Source organism: Oppia nitens, unplaced genomic scaffold (genome assembly GCF_028296485.1).
Source record: "Oppia nitens isolate AA-2021 unplaced genomic scaffold, nextdenovo-longstitch-racon4-pilon3 scaffold1_pilon_pilon_pilon, whole genome shotgun sequence".
Lineage (NCBI taxonomy): Eukaryota > Metazoa > Arthropoda > Arachnida > Sarcoptiformes > Oppiidae > Oppia > Oppia nitens.
This window is the reverse complement of record NW_026533199.1, coordinates 3168174-3183961: the sequence shown is the minus strand read 5'-3', so window position 1 is coordinate 3183961 and position 15788 is coordinate 3168174. Positions and strand designations below refer to the sequence as shown.

The 15788-nt window shown below is 26.5% G+C and overlaps 5 protein-coding genes and 1 long non-coding RNA gene across 6 annotated transcripts; 3 read left to right on the top strand and 3 right to left on the bottom strand.

The window, feature by feature from the left end:
- Positions 1-2090: 2090 nt before the first annotated feature.
- LOC128952541 (uncharacterized) lies at positions 2091-3361 on the bottom strand. The gene is made up of 3 exons (XR_008484440.1): positions 3308-3361; positions 2960-3115; positions 2091-2293 (listed from the first exon to the last, which is right to left on the bottom strand). It is a non-coding gene; the product is annotated as an uncharacterized LOC128952541 (long non-coding RNA).
- Positions 3362-7319: 3958 nt separating this feature from the next.
- Positions 7320-8441, top strand: LOC128952121 (peroxisome assembly protein 10-B-like). The gene has a single exon (XM_054297459.1). The coding sequence runs from the start codon at positions 7454-7456 to the stop codon at positions 8369-8371; it is 918 nt and encodes a 305-aa protein (XP_054153434.1). The 5' UTR covers positions 7320-7453; the 3' UTR covers positions 8372-8441.
- Positions 8442-9090: 649 nt separating this feature from the next.
- LOC128952987 (BTB/POZ domain-containing protein 6-B-like) lies at positions 9091-12034 on the top strand. The gene is made up of 4 exons (XM_054298469.1): positions 9091-9904; positions 10663-10972; positions 11030-11213; positions 11276-12034. The coding sequence occupies exons 1-4, from the start codon at positions 9384-9386 to the stop codon at positions 11830-11832; spliced, it is 1572 nt and encodes a 523-aa protein (XP_054154444.1). The 5' UTR covers positions 9091-9383; the 3' UTR covers positions 11833-12034.
- A 235-nt stretch (positions 12035-12269) lies between these two features.
- On the bottom strand, positions 12270-13057 carry LOC128952364 (protein lin-52 homolog). Its single transcript, XM_054297748.1, has 3 exons — positions 12893-13057; positions 12744-12842; positions 12270-12671 (listed from the first exon to the last, which is right to left on the bottom strand). Exons 1-3 carry the CDS (start codon positions 12960-12962, stop codon positions 12406-12408), a joined length of 435 nt encoding a protein of 144 aa, XP_054153723.1. The 5' UTR covers positions 12963-13057; the 3' UTR covers positions 12270-12405.
- Positions 13058-13245: 188 nt separating this feature from the next.
- On the top strand, positions 13246-13922 carry LOC128952365 (transmembrane protein 258-like). The gene is made up of 2 exons (XM_054297749.1): positions 13246-13491; positions 13651-13922. The coding sequence occupies exons 1-2, from the start codon at positions 13387-13389 to the stop codon at positions 13786-13788; spliced, it is 243 nt and encodes an 80-aa protein (XP_054153724.1). The 5' UTR covers positions 13246-13386; the 3' UTR covers positions 13789-13922.
- A 174-nt stretch (positions 13923-14096) lies between these two features.
- On the bottom strand, positions 14097-15145 carry LOC128952362 (ATP synthase subunit s, mitochondrial-like). Its single transcript, XM_054297745.1, has 5 exons — positions 14992-15145; positions 14723-14928; positions 14497-14659; positions 14198-14422; positions 14097-14122 (listed from the first exon to the last, which is right to left on the bottom strand). Exons 1-4 carry the CDS (start codon positions 15084-15086, stop codon positions 14293-14295), a joined length of 594 nt encoding a protein of 197 aa, XP_054153720.1. The 5' UTR covers positions 15087-15145; the 3' UTR covers positions 14097-14122; positions 14198-14292.
- Positions 15146-15788: the final 643 nt, after the last annotated feature.

The window sequence follows — 15788 nt, the reverse complement described above, 5'->3', positions numbered from 1 at the left end:
AGAGCATTGGAGAGTAGGAGTGGGAGAGTCAGTGCCCGTCATTAGCAGCAAAAAACTAGTTTTTACGATAGCGTTAGTTATACTAATATTCAATGTATAACACTGTCATGGATTCACTATTGCATTGCATGTGTTTTACTAATTGATTGATTTGTTAGGCGTCTTAATCTATGAGGACGAGAGACATACACACACAGACTGCCAATAAAGTCGATATAGTAATCAATGTTATATTAAGTTCTGATTGTTTCCTATTATTTTTGAATAATAAAATTTCAATCCTATCATTTTTTTGTTATAATTTATTAAAAATAATTTTAAAATATTTTGTTGTCATGTGTAGTTACACTTAATGTTATAAAAATAAATAACAGTTTAGCTCATAGTTATAACACGTTTGCAATAAAATTGGTCATAAAAAAGTTGATATTATTGTGTGATAAGTGCTATAAGACATATGAGAGAGTTTAGGGTAAAAAATGTCATTTAATATAAAATGAAATAAATTTGTGTTTAAATCCATAGCAATAGTTTGCAAATCGAGTGAAATATTCTTCAAAAGAATTGGTTATTTTTGTTGAGGAATTGAGTTTCCATTCCATCACATCTACAGCTAAAACACATCCAACACAGCCATCACAGCCATAGCCAACACATCCAACACATCATCCATAACACTGACACTGCATAACAACGCAACTCTTTTTGTTCATAAAAAACAGTAAAGCATTGCATTTGCATCCAAAAGCATCCTCTCCTCCCTCTGCTCTCGCAGGCGATTGAACACTGTTTTTCTCCACTTTACTGTATGTATGTGTGTATATATATGTATGTGTATGTGTATGCCTACCCCCTTATCCCCATAAAGTATATGCAAAACTCCTAATTGGAATCCCAGTGCTCTGTGAATCAGTTGAAGCACTCAAACACAAGAGTTTGTATTCAATGAATGCATTGAATGTACGTTAATATCGATTTGTATTTTACATTCAAAAAAACCCTTCGTTTTTCAACATATAATGTGGCGATTCGTCCACAGAATAGTACAGAATATTATAGAATATTTGCATTAAAGTCGATGACTATATAAACATCAATGTCTTCAATGTCTCAACTTTTTTTATAGATTCTTTACAATCTCTCTTTACGACTAATATTTGACATAAATTTTATGCAAATATTGTAATATATAAAGTATACAATACTTTAAAGTTTTATTGAAATAAATCTTTTTATATAATTGTTTTTTCAAAGCAAGTGATTCATATAAATGCATAGTAACATAATTATTGCGAAAATCTCATTTATGATACCTAATAATTATTTTGAAAACAAATTTGTTAAACATTTCTGTTTGTTTATATAATCTTATATATCAATTGATATATTCTTTATTTCGTAACAAATTTCTAATTATTTATAAAGTTTACCTGTTGTCATACAACACTAAAAATTTATTGACAAATAGATCTATATCTATATTTATTTTATTGTATTATAAAATTTAAGTTATTTAACAAGAATTAAATACTTATTTATAGTAAACAAAACACAAAATAAACTTATCATAATGATAACTTATTAATTATAAAATTATTTATATTATTTATATTTTAAAGATTACTAAACATCTATATATAACTATAAATAATATAAATATGATGTTTTTGATAAATGATATTGTCTTAATGATTTAATAAATTTCGATTATTAAATCACATGTAGAGTTTTGTATGGAAATACGGTAAAAACATTTAATAATTTTCAATGGGATTTATTTAACATTTCACTTAATTAATGCTTTTAAAGTTAAATTTTTTCTCGTTTATTACATATTATGTCTCTTATGAATACAATATTTTTTTATAAAGTGTTAATGAATTTATGTTAATCAATAAATTTACATTTTTTGAAAATTATACATAAATAATGAGTACTTTATTTTGCTAACAGATTTTACTTTAATAAAAAATTATTTAAACATTCAAATATATATATATATATATTTATATTAGTAAACTAATAATTTATTATAATATAAATAAAATTGATGATAACATCATTTTGAAACAACTCTTTATTGTCCCCAATATTACAGTCAACTGTGTCTTAATGTTTTGCAACTGTAGTTCATAAGCCTCTGGTCTGTCATCTATTTTCAGATTCAATTGAGAATTGGGTTTTTAATGTACGAGTCTTCACTAAATGCATGTGTTTTTTAAATATAAGGCGCGCCCATCCCTTGTCTGCCATTGCATTCAATAAAAACACGACTTTTCTAAATAAATTACCTCTAAATTAACGAAGACTTCAATTAATGTTTTATACAATATGTTTGCAGAATATGAATGAATGAATGAATGAATGAATGTAAAGGCAGAGAAAGAAAGGAGAGAGAGAGAGAGAGAGAGAGAGAGAGTATTAAATAAGTTATAAATTGTGTTTTATTGCAAAATTAGCTAAAGATTTTTCTATTGTAAAGTAGAGTACCATTGGGTATGTCTGATAGGGAATAGCCTTTAATGCCAACTCTTTGAAAATGTTTGCCAGTCTATTGTTTATGGGCTCTATTTTGGCACAAAATGGCAAATCATTTCCAAGTATTTATAGTTTGCAATAGCAATACTTATATATAAAAAAAAGTTTTGCATTTTAAAAAATTTTGAAAAAATGTTTCTCTCTTTATATTCCTCGAGAGACTATTTTTGTGCAAAAGTTTTTTATGAAAAAAGCCTTTAAAAGCATTTATGTGTTGTTCTATGATATCTCCCAAATGAAATGCAAATACTGGTCGATATTATGAATATGTTTTCATATAAAATGTTTATAAACTAATACCAAAATCTAATGTTTCAAAGCAATGATATGTTGTGTTATGAATCAACAAAAAATTATAAACTTTTGATAACTTTAAAAAATTTCAAACTTATAAAAATCGTGAATCAAATAATACACTAACATTGGACTCACAAACAGTGATGCACTGTATGTCTGTCTCGTCTATGACTTTCAATCCCGGCTTCTGTCGACTCTTTCCTATTCATTCCTTTCCTTTAAGCCCTTACTCTACTGTACTGTCATTTTGATTAAATTTACGCTTTCGTGATCTGAAAGACTTTAAAAAATTGTCAAAAGTTATGGCAAATCAAAATCAAAACAACGCTTCGAAAGAGAGAGAGAGAGAGAGAGAGAGAGAGAGAGAGAGAGAGAGAGAGAGAGAGAGAGAGAGAGAGATAAAAAATTCAATCACTATATGATATTTTATGTACAAAAATCTAATATATATCACATATAAAATTAATCTTACGATATATTTGTCGATTGAGTTAAACAAAGTGAACACTTTATGGCATTGCAATCCTTATGGCAATCATTCACATGTTATAAATCTATAGAAATTTCCTAATACTCTGACCTAACACTAAAATATTGAGTGACTGAGTCCATGAAATAAGCAATTGATATCTCATTGTATGTCTTTTTTATAGTTTTTGGACATTGATTTTTTCACTAATTTTTTAGTAAACTTATATCTGTCATATTTTTAAAAAATGACTAAATTTTCAGACTAATTAACATATTAAAGTTAATGTTAATAAAATAATATTAAATATTATACTATTTATTTATATTTGTTTGCACATAACATTAAAATTATTAAATTTTATTTACTATATGCGTATTGACTTTAATATGAGATCACATTTTTTAATAGCGTCTATTATATTGTCAAATAAATTATAAAATTACGTATTTAAATGTCAATCAAACTGTTAAAACAAAAAATCACTTCATAAACATAAATGATTAACATTATAAAATCATTACTAAATTTATTTATCATAAAAAACTAAATTAGATTTAATGACATAATATTCTTGAAATGAAAAATTAGGAAAATTTTATATTTTGTAAATATATAATATTTACAGTAAAACATAATAATAATATACATACTTAATATGTCTACTGTGTATTCAATCAAATTTTTTAACACTAAGTATACCATATTGTAAATTATATACAGTATATACACTACATATACAGTATTATACAATGTATTAACAGTATATTAATACGATTATAACTTTCATATATTTGAAAATATTTGAAATTTTAATAAAACATTTAATTAAACATTTGTTTCAATAATCAATAATTTATATTTTAATTTTGCTATATTCTATATTAAGATTTTTTTATAAGTTAAGTAATTTATATAAACGATAGTATTTTTTTATTTAAATTAAGTTCATTATAATACAGTATATACTCAATAGACTTTTGAGCTAAACTAATGATATTGAACTTATTTATTTGAAAAAAGAAACTAATTTACATTTAAGATTTAAAAATAAAATACTGTAATATTGAAAGTTAGCATATTTAGTATCAAATCACAACATTATATAATTGTATACTAAAAATAATTAAAGTAATATAATGTTTAAATGTATCAATCTATAGAAAAATTCATTGATTCTGTAGAATCTTTTTTTTGTTCATAAAGTTATAAAATATTTATTTAAAATTATTTTTAAAGAGAAAATACTTATGAATACTAAAATTAATGATCTTTTGTTTAGATAATATCGCGAAAAGGATTTTAACACAATATTGTTACAGAAAAAACACTTTTTAGATATGAAACGTATTAAATATAATTTTATCAATTTATTTGATTAACAATCAATGTCTAATAGACATTATCTATGCGGCATTTAAACTATGTATTAGTAAAAATGTTTAATAAAATCATATTATGTACGCATTATTAGATATTTAGACAACTTTTTAAAAATATTCATTAATTTATTAAAACAGGTAGTTAAAACTAATTATTGTGTGGGTGTTAGATTTTATACATTGAATAGTAGTTTTTAAAAAATATTTATACTATTATTATTGCAAATTACAATTTGTATTTTAAAATTTAAATATATTTTAATTTAATAGAATATTACATTTTATTATTTAATAATTTAATGCAATTTAATTCAATTTATCGGTAATAGCCTAAAGTTATATTGAAATTAAAAACTAATAAATTTAAAAATGTTATTTTGAATTTATAATTCACTAAAAACTTGTAATATAAGATTTTTTTTTATTTTTAAAGATGAAATAAGTTAACAGTAATAAACACATCTATTTCTTAGATATGTTTAATAAACCAATAATTTATGAAACATTACATCAAATAATGTGTTAGTATATATAAAAACTTATATAAGTATTGATAATAATAGTTTATAAGTACTACATTTTTCTAACAAATTTACTTACATTATAATAATCTGCCAAATATATAATATACTATATACACAATTTTATATGTTTTATGTGTGTATTTTATAATTTATTCTAAAAATTAACTAAATTGCACACAAATTTAGACCACAATTCAATTTAATGAGTTTAGTTAGAAAGCTCATAAATTTTCATTATTTCTAATTCAAGCTTTTAAATAGTTTACACTTTCATATTATTCACAAAATATAACATTTTATATATAAAAAATATTTTGACATAAATAAAAATAATAAAATTAATAATAAATAAAACTTTACTGTAAATTAATACTTGAAATATATATTGTATATATTTTTGGTATAATTGATATTTTGATTTAAATATAATAATTATAATTTTTTAAATTTATTAAATAAACATATTGTTTATATATTAGTCTGAAATTTTTCTAATTTATAAAGTACTGTATATATATATATATATATATATATACGAAATATATTATAATTGTTTTTTATAAATATAATGTTTAATTAATTTTTAATTTACTAATTTTAGGTCAAACATTATTAATGTTATTTAGTAATTGTTTGTAAAACTTTTTCAATTCATACAACTGTTTCAATGCAATGTTTTAATGCTATTATTAATGACATCAATAGCACATCAGTGATCAAAACATCCACATAAAGAATATATTGAAATCGTTGTAAATATTTACAATATCTTTGAATACATTAACCGATGATATCGTGTCTTTAAAAGACATTAAATTGTGTCAATTTTTGGCATTTATTCAATGATTTATTTATATAGAAATCATCAAAGTTTTTCTAATAAATATAGATAAATCTTAATTGCATGAAATCATCATTTATTATACAGTATTACTAATTGTTTGGCTATATTTCATACCCAAACAATATTAGACGCTTTATTTGACAATTTTTTGGTCAATTGTGCGAATTGATCGATGAAATTATTTTTATTGATTGTGATAAACATATTAATTTTAAAATTAGTTAATCGTTTCAATTGATTGATTGCTGACACGATTGTCAATATCGGTCAACAGTTTCACTTCATTGGTCTCCAATGTATATCGCTATTTGTGTAACATTTTGGACACTTCTATAGCGATGATCCCATATATCGGGCAATGTATATAAAAAATAGTTTCGGATATCACACAACATTATGACGATAGTGTAATTCATGTATCGATTGATAGATAGTTTGTTGCCATTGCCGGGACACACACTCGTAGTGGAACCAGTCATCAAATTATGACCTATTGGTCGGTGATTTTCGGTATGTATCATATATACAGTATATTGTTTCCAGTATTACTAATTATATTAAACTATTTCGATAATATTGAATAATAAAAAACTATTAAAAAATTAAATTTAAAAGAATATAACATTGAAATACTGTATCAAATATTTGTTTGTAACAAATTAAATGATAAATTTGTGATAAACAAGTAATTAATAATCAATAAAATGTTGTTCAACTAAAACTTTTTCACATTTGATGACAACAATATACTGTATTAATACTTATTAATAGTTAATATAAATTTATAAATTATAATATTCAATATACAGTATATTAAAATTTCCAGTAAAATGAAACTTAATAATTGACAAAACATTTGAAAATCACCATGTATGTTTATTACTAACTTTATATATATAGATAATCAATGTAATTAAACAATATATAAAATTGTAAATATGTATAATCATTTTTTAATCATTTTTTAATCATTTTTTAATCATTTAAATTAGTTTCACTAATTAAATTAACTATAATCTAATTGTTTGCAATGTATTGTACTTATAATAAATCAAAAGCTTATTAGTTAATTAGAAACAAAAATAAAGTTTTTTTTAAGTAATAAAAAATGCATTAAAAATTATGAAAAATTAAATTTATTAACAATTAATAAATTAGTTATAATAATAAATAAATAAATTTTTTATGTTTGAGACAATCGGTGGTCAAAACAGAGCAATCAATGGTACAAAAAACTCAGTCTTTCCAATACATTGAACGAAAAGATGTGTGGATTCAGTGGTGAACTCTATCGCCAAATGTCTTGACTTACCATTGAATGGCATTCAAGTGATAATTATTGCACCACTTCTTTGATTCGCTCGACTGATTGAACTGTTTTGTATATCCGTTGGCAAACATGTCTTCCGTAATGATGGCCACAATCGGACAACTTATGAGAAGTGGTCAAAGAGATGAAGAGTATATGAGTCGACTGAATGAAGAGCTCAACCAATTGATTCAATACTGGTTTGGAGTCAGACATTGGGTTCAGTGGAGACACCATTTGCCGCAATTGTCTCAATTGATCTACTATTTGATGACCACATTGTCTGGATTGCAGACATTGGGCGAAGAATATGTTAATATTGTCCAAATCGATGGCAATAAGATAGCTGTTCCTAAACTTTTAAAACGTTTTGTCACAATTATCGGTCAGATATATTGTCCATTTCTGATATCAACGATTGTATCTAAAATAAGTGATTATATCCAAAACAATGACATCGTTAGCAATACTTACAACAGACAACAGTTGTTGAAATATTTACCAATTGTTGAGGAGTCGTGTCAACTGATCCAAAGAGTTCATACAATTTTGTTTTATTTAACTGGAAGTTACTATTATTTGTCCAAAAGAGTTACTAATATACGCTATATATCTCCAAACATTGGAGTCACTGCGGGAACTGATAGTTCGCATACCATCTACAAGATTGTCGGTTACTTAACACTATCGCAACTATTAGTCTCTCTTCTACTGAAATATCAGTCTTACAAAAACTCTTCGATAAATCCAAGCGATAAGTCCAGCGATGAAACAGACAATAATTGTAAGACAACATCATCTGACTGTCAGTCTCGGGAACCGTTACTGAATGTCAGCCACCGGTGCTCATTGTGTCTGGAAAAGAGAGATCAGACAACGGCCACCACTTGTGGTCATCTGTTTTGCTGGAAATGTATCACTGAATGGCTTCAACTGAAGAATGAATGTCCACTTTGTAGACAACCATTAGAGCCGTCGCGTATTGTTTTGTTAAACAATTATTATTGATTTATTATGTATTTTAAAAATCACTAAAATTTGATTTATATTTTTCTTAAATATTTATAATAATCTCATGTAATATAAAAATATTTGTAATTAAGTTAAACAATAAATCCGAGAGCAATAAAAAGTTATAATAATTATATTAATTATATAATATAAATGTTTTTTTTAAAATAATTTTTTACTCGAAATAATTTTATATCAAAATTATACTCAATTTAATTAAACTTTATAATGTTATCGTAATGATGCAAATTAAGACATTGATATAATTAAAAAAAGTATTTAATTATACAAAATTTGATTAATATTACAGTGTATTATATTTACAATTTATTAAAATCTCATTTCTCTATGTTTTATAAAACTATATATAATTTATCTACTATTAAGTACAACAAACTGTAAATTTTGTCAAAATTGACTGTAATTTTTCAACAATAAAAATTAATATAATCTAATTTTAAATCATATAATTATATAGTCATATACAGTATTTATTATTAAATTAATATTAATTGATTTAAATTAATTATTTTTTTGTAAATTTAATTTATCTTAACATTGAACTGTCAAATGAATTGATTGATTGATTTTAAAGTTTTTCAACAAAATGTTGACGTAATTTATGAGTGAATATATGTTTTGTTGTGATGACAGCACAGTCTATGTTATGTTGTGTTCAGTAATAATGTCGCAAATGTCTGCCTATTATTAGTGTTATTAATACAGTATTATATGATTGTTGTTGTCATAGATTTAAGTGTTTTTATTAGTCATAGCTTTGATGTCGACTCAGTTGTTGTTATTGTCTGACAACTGATCACTCATTTATCAATTGAAGACTTATTTGTTTTTGACATTTGTTTGTCACCACAACTCATCTAATGATTGTCTGATTCAATCCACTGGTCTTCAGTGGACACGGAATCTCCGCGGATTTGAAGAGAATTGGGTTTTCCTTTCATTTTTGTGACTATTTTTATACCACCGAAGACATTGATTGCGGATATAAATGAATAAATTGCCGAAATTGACGCTSAAATCGGGCACTACTTGTCAACAGGAGAGACAACACCAAAACCAGACACAACATCCACTATTGTCTCCGCATAACAACCCGAATGTGAATCATCCGCTCAGTCCTAACGGCAGCTACGGTCCGGTCAAAGGGATAGCACAGCCCTATTCGCCACCGCCATCGCCCACCCATACATCCAACACTACTAATGTGTCGGTACAGACACCACTGTTATCGGGACCCGAAGAGACTGCTGATCCCAATTGGCAGGCATTTAAAAACAGTGTTCGCGAGAGAAATGCCGCGATGTTTAATAACGAACTCATGAGTGACATTCTGTTTATTGTCGGCCAAAAAGGTTCAAACAGTGGTCAACAGCGAATCCCGGCCCACAAGTATGTGTTGGCCACCGGGAGTTCGGTATTTTATGCAATGTTTTTCGGCGGACTCGCTGAAGAAAAGGCAGAGATAGAGATCCCGGACGTCGAGCCGTCGGCTTTTCTCACATTATTGAGGTTTGTATTTGTTTTTTATTCATAATTTTTTGGTAATTTTTTAATATTTATTTTGTATTCATTTAAATATAATTATTTGCATTTTTTCAATATATTTTTTGTCTTTAAAAGAAGTATTGCATAATTTTTGACCCAATTTTCATATAAAAGGAAAAAATCCTTTTTCTTTTATTATATCATTAATTCAAATAAATAGTTATCTATTCAGTCATTTCAGAGAAATTTATATAAAATATTTTTTCCATATAATAAATAACATTTTACTTAATAAATAATTTTATTTGTTTTTTCGGAATTATAATATACATTAAGACTAAAACAAGTAATTTTTTATTACTGAATAAATTAAATCATTTATTTAAAATGTAGTTTTATGAAATTTTCTTTAAATATGTATTTTATTTTATTTTTTAAACATTAAAATTTATAAAATGAAATATTTGTTTTAAAAATAATAGATGTCAATCTAAAAATGACCTAAAACTTGTGTCACTTTAATAGTTATTTAAACTATATTATAATTGATGTTATGTTATGATTATATAAAATTAAAACTATGAAATTTAATTACAATAGTACAGTAACTTTACTAACGAAAGAAAATTTAACAATATTTAATTGAATGGCTTTTTAAGGGAAACAGTTAATAGGTTTAGATTTTTCAATTTTGAAATATTATTAATATGGGATACTTTTTACATTTAATAAATGAAATATCAAAATTTACGATAATTTATTTTTATGCAATAAATAAATAGATATCTATATTGTGACGACATATGTCTTGAAGCGGACAATGTGTTGGCCAGTCTATACGCGGCCAAGAAATATCTGGTACCCCATTTGGCCCGATCTTGTGTCTCATATCTGGAAACAAGTCTTACTGCCAGAAATGCATGCATTTTATTGAGTCAAAGCCTTTTGTTTGAAGAGCCGGATCTAATGCAGAGATGTTGGGAAGTGATTGATGCTCAGGCAGAGCTAGCACTGGCATCAGATGGTTTCGTTGAAATTGATTTCCAGACACTCGAGTCTATTCTCTCTCGGGAAACATTAAATGCCAAAGAGGTTTGTTTTTATTATTATTTTTTATTAATAAATTATAATTTTAATTCAATTTTTTAGTTATCTATATTTTATGCGTCTCTTTTGTGGGCTAATGCTGAGTGTCAACGAAGAGAATTGGAGATTACAGCCGACAATCAGCGCAAAGTATTAGGAAAAGCTTTGTTTTTGGTTCGCATACCAGCCATGAGTTTAGAGGACTTTGCTAACGGACCGGCACAGAGTGGACTTCTCACACTTCAGGGTACTTACCATTTATTATCAATTTGTCTATAAGTAAACTAATCAATAGTTTTTCTTTCTTAGAAACAACTGATATATTTCTTAACTATACGGCTGCTGTAAAACCAGTTCTTGAATTTCCAACAAAACCACGACTCGGATTACGAGTTCAAATATGCCACCGCTTCCAGTCATCTGCATATCGAAGCAATCAATGGCGTTATAGAGGCAGATGTGATTCAATACAGTTCAGTGTCGATAAACGTATTTTTGTTGTGGGATTTGGACTCTACGGCTCATCTAATGGTGCGGCAGACTATAAAGTCAAGATTGAATTGAAACGAATGGGAAAAGTTTTGGCAGAAAATCAGACAAAATTTTTCTCCGATGGTTCAAGTAATACATTTAACGTGTACTTCGAGCACCCGATTCAGATCGAAGCCGACACTTTCTACACAGCATCAGCCATATTGGATGGCCAGGAGCTGAGCTATTTTGGACAGGATGGGCTCACCGATGTTACTATCAATGGCAACATAACGTTCCAATTCCAGTGCAGTTCCGATAGTACTAATGGTACCGGTGTTCAGGGCGGACAGATACCTGAGATTATCTTTTACGGTCCAATGTCTCATTCGTGAAACATTTTCCTTAAATCATTGACTAACTAATCCATTGAATTTCAAATGCAAATAAGTTTCTATTCTTTAGTCATTTATGTAAATAATAATATACTTTATAACTACCGGTAAATATTAACTTTCTAATTGTATGATACAATTCAAATATGCATCAACTTTTGACAGATTTTTTTTTTAATTAGTTTAGTCTAGTTTTTAATCATTGACAACAATTATAGTAATAAAAATTGGTTGTAAATTATAGCATAATTATGTCTAAATACGCAATTAATATACCGTATAATGTAAATGAAATTACTCGCATATGATATACCGATACAGTATATATAATATATATATCTTTATTAATAATAATAGTTATACAAAATAATAAGTTAATGTCTTTCAAAATAAACTAAAATCCAAATCAACTAAATATATTAAAAAACAATTTCCTCTTTTTTGAACTCATTTTTTATTTATTTGAAAATAAGATCTCAGAAAGTGATGAATGTCTAGAAAATCATACCTCAAAAAAGCAAATAATAAAAACTTAATACAAGACACAAAAGACAAATGGATTAGTCATTTGTATTATCGTTTGTGTCGTTTAGGTCTGGTTTGGAGGACATTCAAGAACTTTCCTCTCGTCATTTCTCGGGCCTCTTCGAGTCCCAACTGATACGACAAGTTCTGCAACTCTTTAACCTTCTCGAGCAATGCCGACGCCGTTAGCGATCCGAAGCCGTGCAACATATTGATGTCATCGGGATCTAAGTCTGTCAACCATTCGCTGGTCTGACTTTTCTGGTCAAACAATGGCGGCGACGAGTTGGCCAAAAACTCGGTTACTCCCGGAACTAACAAAACAATTGATTAGTCAATCATTTGATGGACAAACAAAAAATGGTATCAATTAGACAAAGACATACTCTGTTCGGGCCAGAGATCGGGTGACGCTCTGTCCAGACGTTCTTCGCTGAGAAGCAGATCTTTCTCAAAGTCTGTGCCATTCAAAGACATTTCCAAATCTATAGGAAATATATAAATGATTTCATGATATTATAATCACTTTGCATACCATTGTTGGTCACTGTTGTGTGTGAAGTGTTTGCGGCAATTGTTTGACGATTTGTATCAATTGATGCCATATTTGACAACAAATTATTTCAAATCATTTATTTATTTTTGTTTTCTATTTATACTATATTTTCAATAATTGACTCAAAATTTTCACACAATTTTTGAATTCAATTTTCACTGCATTTTCAATACATAATAATTTTTGCAACTAATTTGTGCCTTTTTATAGACTACAATCATGAGTATAAATCAGTGTTTTGTATATAATCATAAATTGGCACAAATTGTTACTCAATAAAACTCAAAACACATTGTTATATAATAAACATAAACAGCGTTTGTATTAATAATTCAAAAGTAAACGTCATTTTTGTCGTATGTTTTGATGATTTGGCCGATCGTTGGACTCAACAAAACATAAAAACGTGTAATCAATTAATCGGTAATTAATCGGTAATTAATCGGTAATTAATCGGTAATTAATCGGCAAAAATGTTGGACAACTTGTCGTCGCTGTCATCCTATGAACCGTTCATCTCATCCACAGTTTACCCACATTTGAGTCTTTTGTTTCTATCGATTGGTGTCTTGTTTATGGTAAGAATGAGTCAAATGAATTGACCACAAAGTGCCGGTCAGATAATTGGTCAGTCATTGAATAATATATTGGATCAGATATGATGACTAAACCAATTGTCCGATTACTTGCATATGTGGTGATTAAATATTTTAATTCATGTCTTTTAATGTCTGAAGGCCTGGTTCTTCACTCTCGAAGTTACCACAAAATCGTCGTCAACTCTATTGAAAGAGTTGACGACATCACTGATTGGATCCACTTTTATCGGTTTTGGTACAGTTTTTCTTCTTCTTTGGGTCGGAATATACGTGTGACCACTAATATGGACACGACATGAGTGGACACCGATATTCATAGCAATTTATTCAATATTTTTATTTGTATTGTTTTTATTTAATTATTATAATTGAAGACTAATGTAATTAACCAAAAAAAGATATAATGTATTCATAACGTTATGTATTTGGATAAAAAAAAATTATTAATAAAAAAAAGTATTTCATAATTTAATTGACTGAAAATTACGTTTTTGTTATTCAAATAAAAAACAATAAAATATTTCCAGTTTTTTATAATTTAATTTTATTGTTTTTTTCTCTATATTTAAATTTATCTTTTTTTTCTGCTGCTTTCACTAATTGCCGCAAACTATTAAATGCATGAAAAAATAAATTTATGAATAAATAGTTATAATTAATAGGATATTTAATTAAAATTATATACATTATTATATTATATATTTTTATTGCATTCAATTATTATTATTAGCTTTAATGAGTGGTTTTTATTATTGTTTTAATCCATTAAAAAACCATTAATTAAATTAATTTCTTTGGTTTCGCTTCTTTCCAATTGATTTCACATTTGAGACGACTTTTCAGATAATTAAGACATACGTCTCTGTCCTTAACTGACGGCAAATCAAATAATTTGAGATATTTTAGATTTCTGTCATTCAATAAAAAAAAATTATCAAATAATAATTGTCTGATTATTGTCCCTAAAAAACACCAAAATCTTACTCTAATTGTGTCAAAGAAAGGATTCCCTTATCTGTAACTCCAATACAACTAATTATCTCCAAATGTCTTAAACCCTGTTTACAAATGCCTAACATTTCAATAGCCGAGTCCTCAATGTAACCATTGTTGGCAATAATAAATTTGTCGAGTTCTTGGAGACCATCTATTAATTGAAATAATTAAATGGTTTACAAATATTGACAAATGTCTTAAATATGATAAATACTGAGATGACTAAAGCCTATGTGTGAAATTGCAGAGTCCGTGGCGTCGATCTCTTTAATCTTTCTTTGCATGTCTTCAGTGGCTAATATGTTATAATCTTTAACCCAATTATTACCGTTAGTCCACTTAACCGCCGCTCCATTCTTGATCAACCATTCGGCGGCCGCTCTGTCGGCTCCGACCGCTTCAATACGTTGCGGGTCTGGTCTGTCATACAAAAGACATCAATTAAAAAGAGGATTTAAAACAATCGATGAATACATGTCTTACCTGTTGAAGACATTCATAAGCCATCCCCAGATATGTCTCTCATTAGTTGATCTCTTCACCAATTGATGGGTCAATCGTTTGAACAAAACAGACATCAAATTCAATCTAAAAATTTGTTTCTATAAATAAAATCAATAAAATCTAACAAATAATTTGCAAATCACAAGACTGTTAATTAAAATTTATTATAATTAACATAAAAAACTAATTATAAATGTTTTAAAATCAATTGATAGTGTATTTAAGCGATGACTTTGAATGTATTCAAACATTGCATAACAATATTGTTTTGTCAATTAATGTCAAAATAACAACACATTGTATGAGAAGTAAGCTTTGAGGGGCTTTCCAGCAGTCAGTCAGTCAGTCTCATCACTAACTCATCACTAAAATTGATCAAAACTTTCATCACTAACTAATTAAGGGATATATTTAGTTAAAAAAATAAGTAAAAAAATAACATAATCTATAATTTTGAAATAATTGTATCAAATAAAAAATAAGAAAAATAATTAATTAATATGCATTCAATATACAGTATACTTATTGACATTTTAAGTATACTGTAAATGTGTAATAAAATAAAATTATTTTTTATTTATTTTTTAAATTATATATTTATATATTTTACAAAATAATGAAAATCTCCTCCCGCTTTGGGAGTTGTAATAAATATAAATAAAAATTATGACAAAATAATTTTGCAAACAATTTATTATTTTTAAAGTTTATATGTATTTTAATATTAAAAATTGTATTTTTTAATATACATTGCTTTTACTTAAAAATTGTTATTA

Bases quoted from the DNA above. Each gene is read 5' to 3' on its own strand.
- LOC128952362 (XM_054297745.1), bottom strand. From the start codon at position 15,086: ATGTCTGTTTTGTTCAAACGATTGACCCATCAATTGGTGAAGAGATCA. The intron at 14,929-14,991 runs GTAAGACATGTA...TTTGTATGACAG, and splicing joins CTTATGAATGTCTTCAACAG to ACCAGACCCGCAACGTATTG. The intron at 14,423-14,496 runs GTAAGATTTTGG...ATTGAATGACAG, and splicing joins CTTTCTTTGACACAATTAGA to AAATCTAAAATATCTCAAAT.
- LOC128952121 (XM_054297459.1), top strand. From the start codon at position 7,454: ATGTCTTCCGTAATGATGGCCACAATCGGACAACTTATGAGAAGTGGT.
- LOC128952364 (XM_054297748.1), bottom strand. From the start codon at position 12,962: ATGGCATCAATTGATACAAATCGTCAAACAATTGCCGCAAACACTTCA. The intron at 12,843-12,892 runs GTATGCAAAGTG...TATTTCCTATAG, and splicing joins CACAACAGTGACCAACAATG to ATTTGGAAATGTCTTTGAAT. The intron at 12,672-12,743 runs GTATGTCTTTGT...TTGTTTTGTTAG, and splicing joins CGATCTCTGGCCCGAACAGA to TTCCGGGAGTAACCGAGTTT.
- LOC128952365 (XM_054297749.1), top strand. From the start codon at position 13,387: ATGTTGGACAACTTGTCGTCGCTGTCATCCTATGAACCGTTCATCTCA. The intron at 13,492-13,650 runs GTAAGAATGAGT...TAATGTCTGAAG, and splicing joins CGATTGGTGTCTTGTTTATG to GCCTGGTTCTTCACTCTCGA.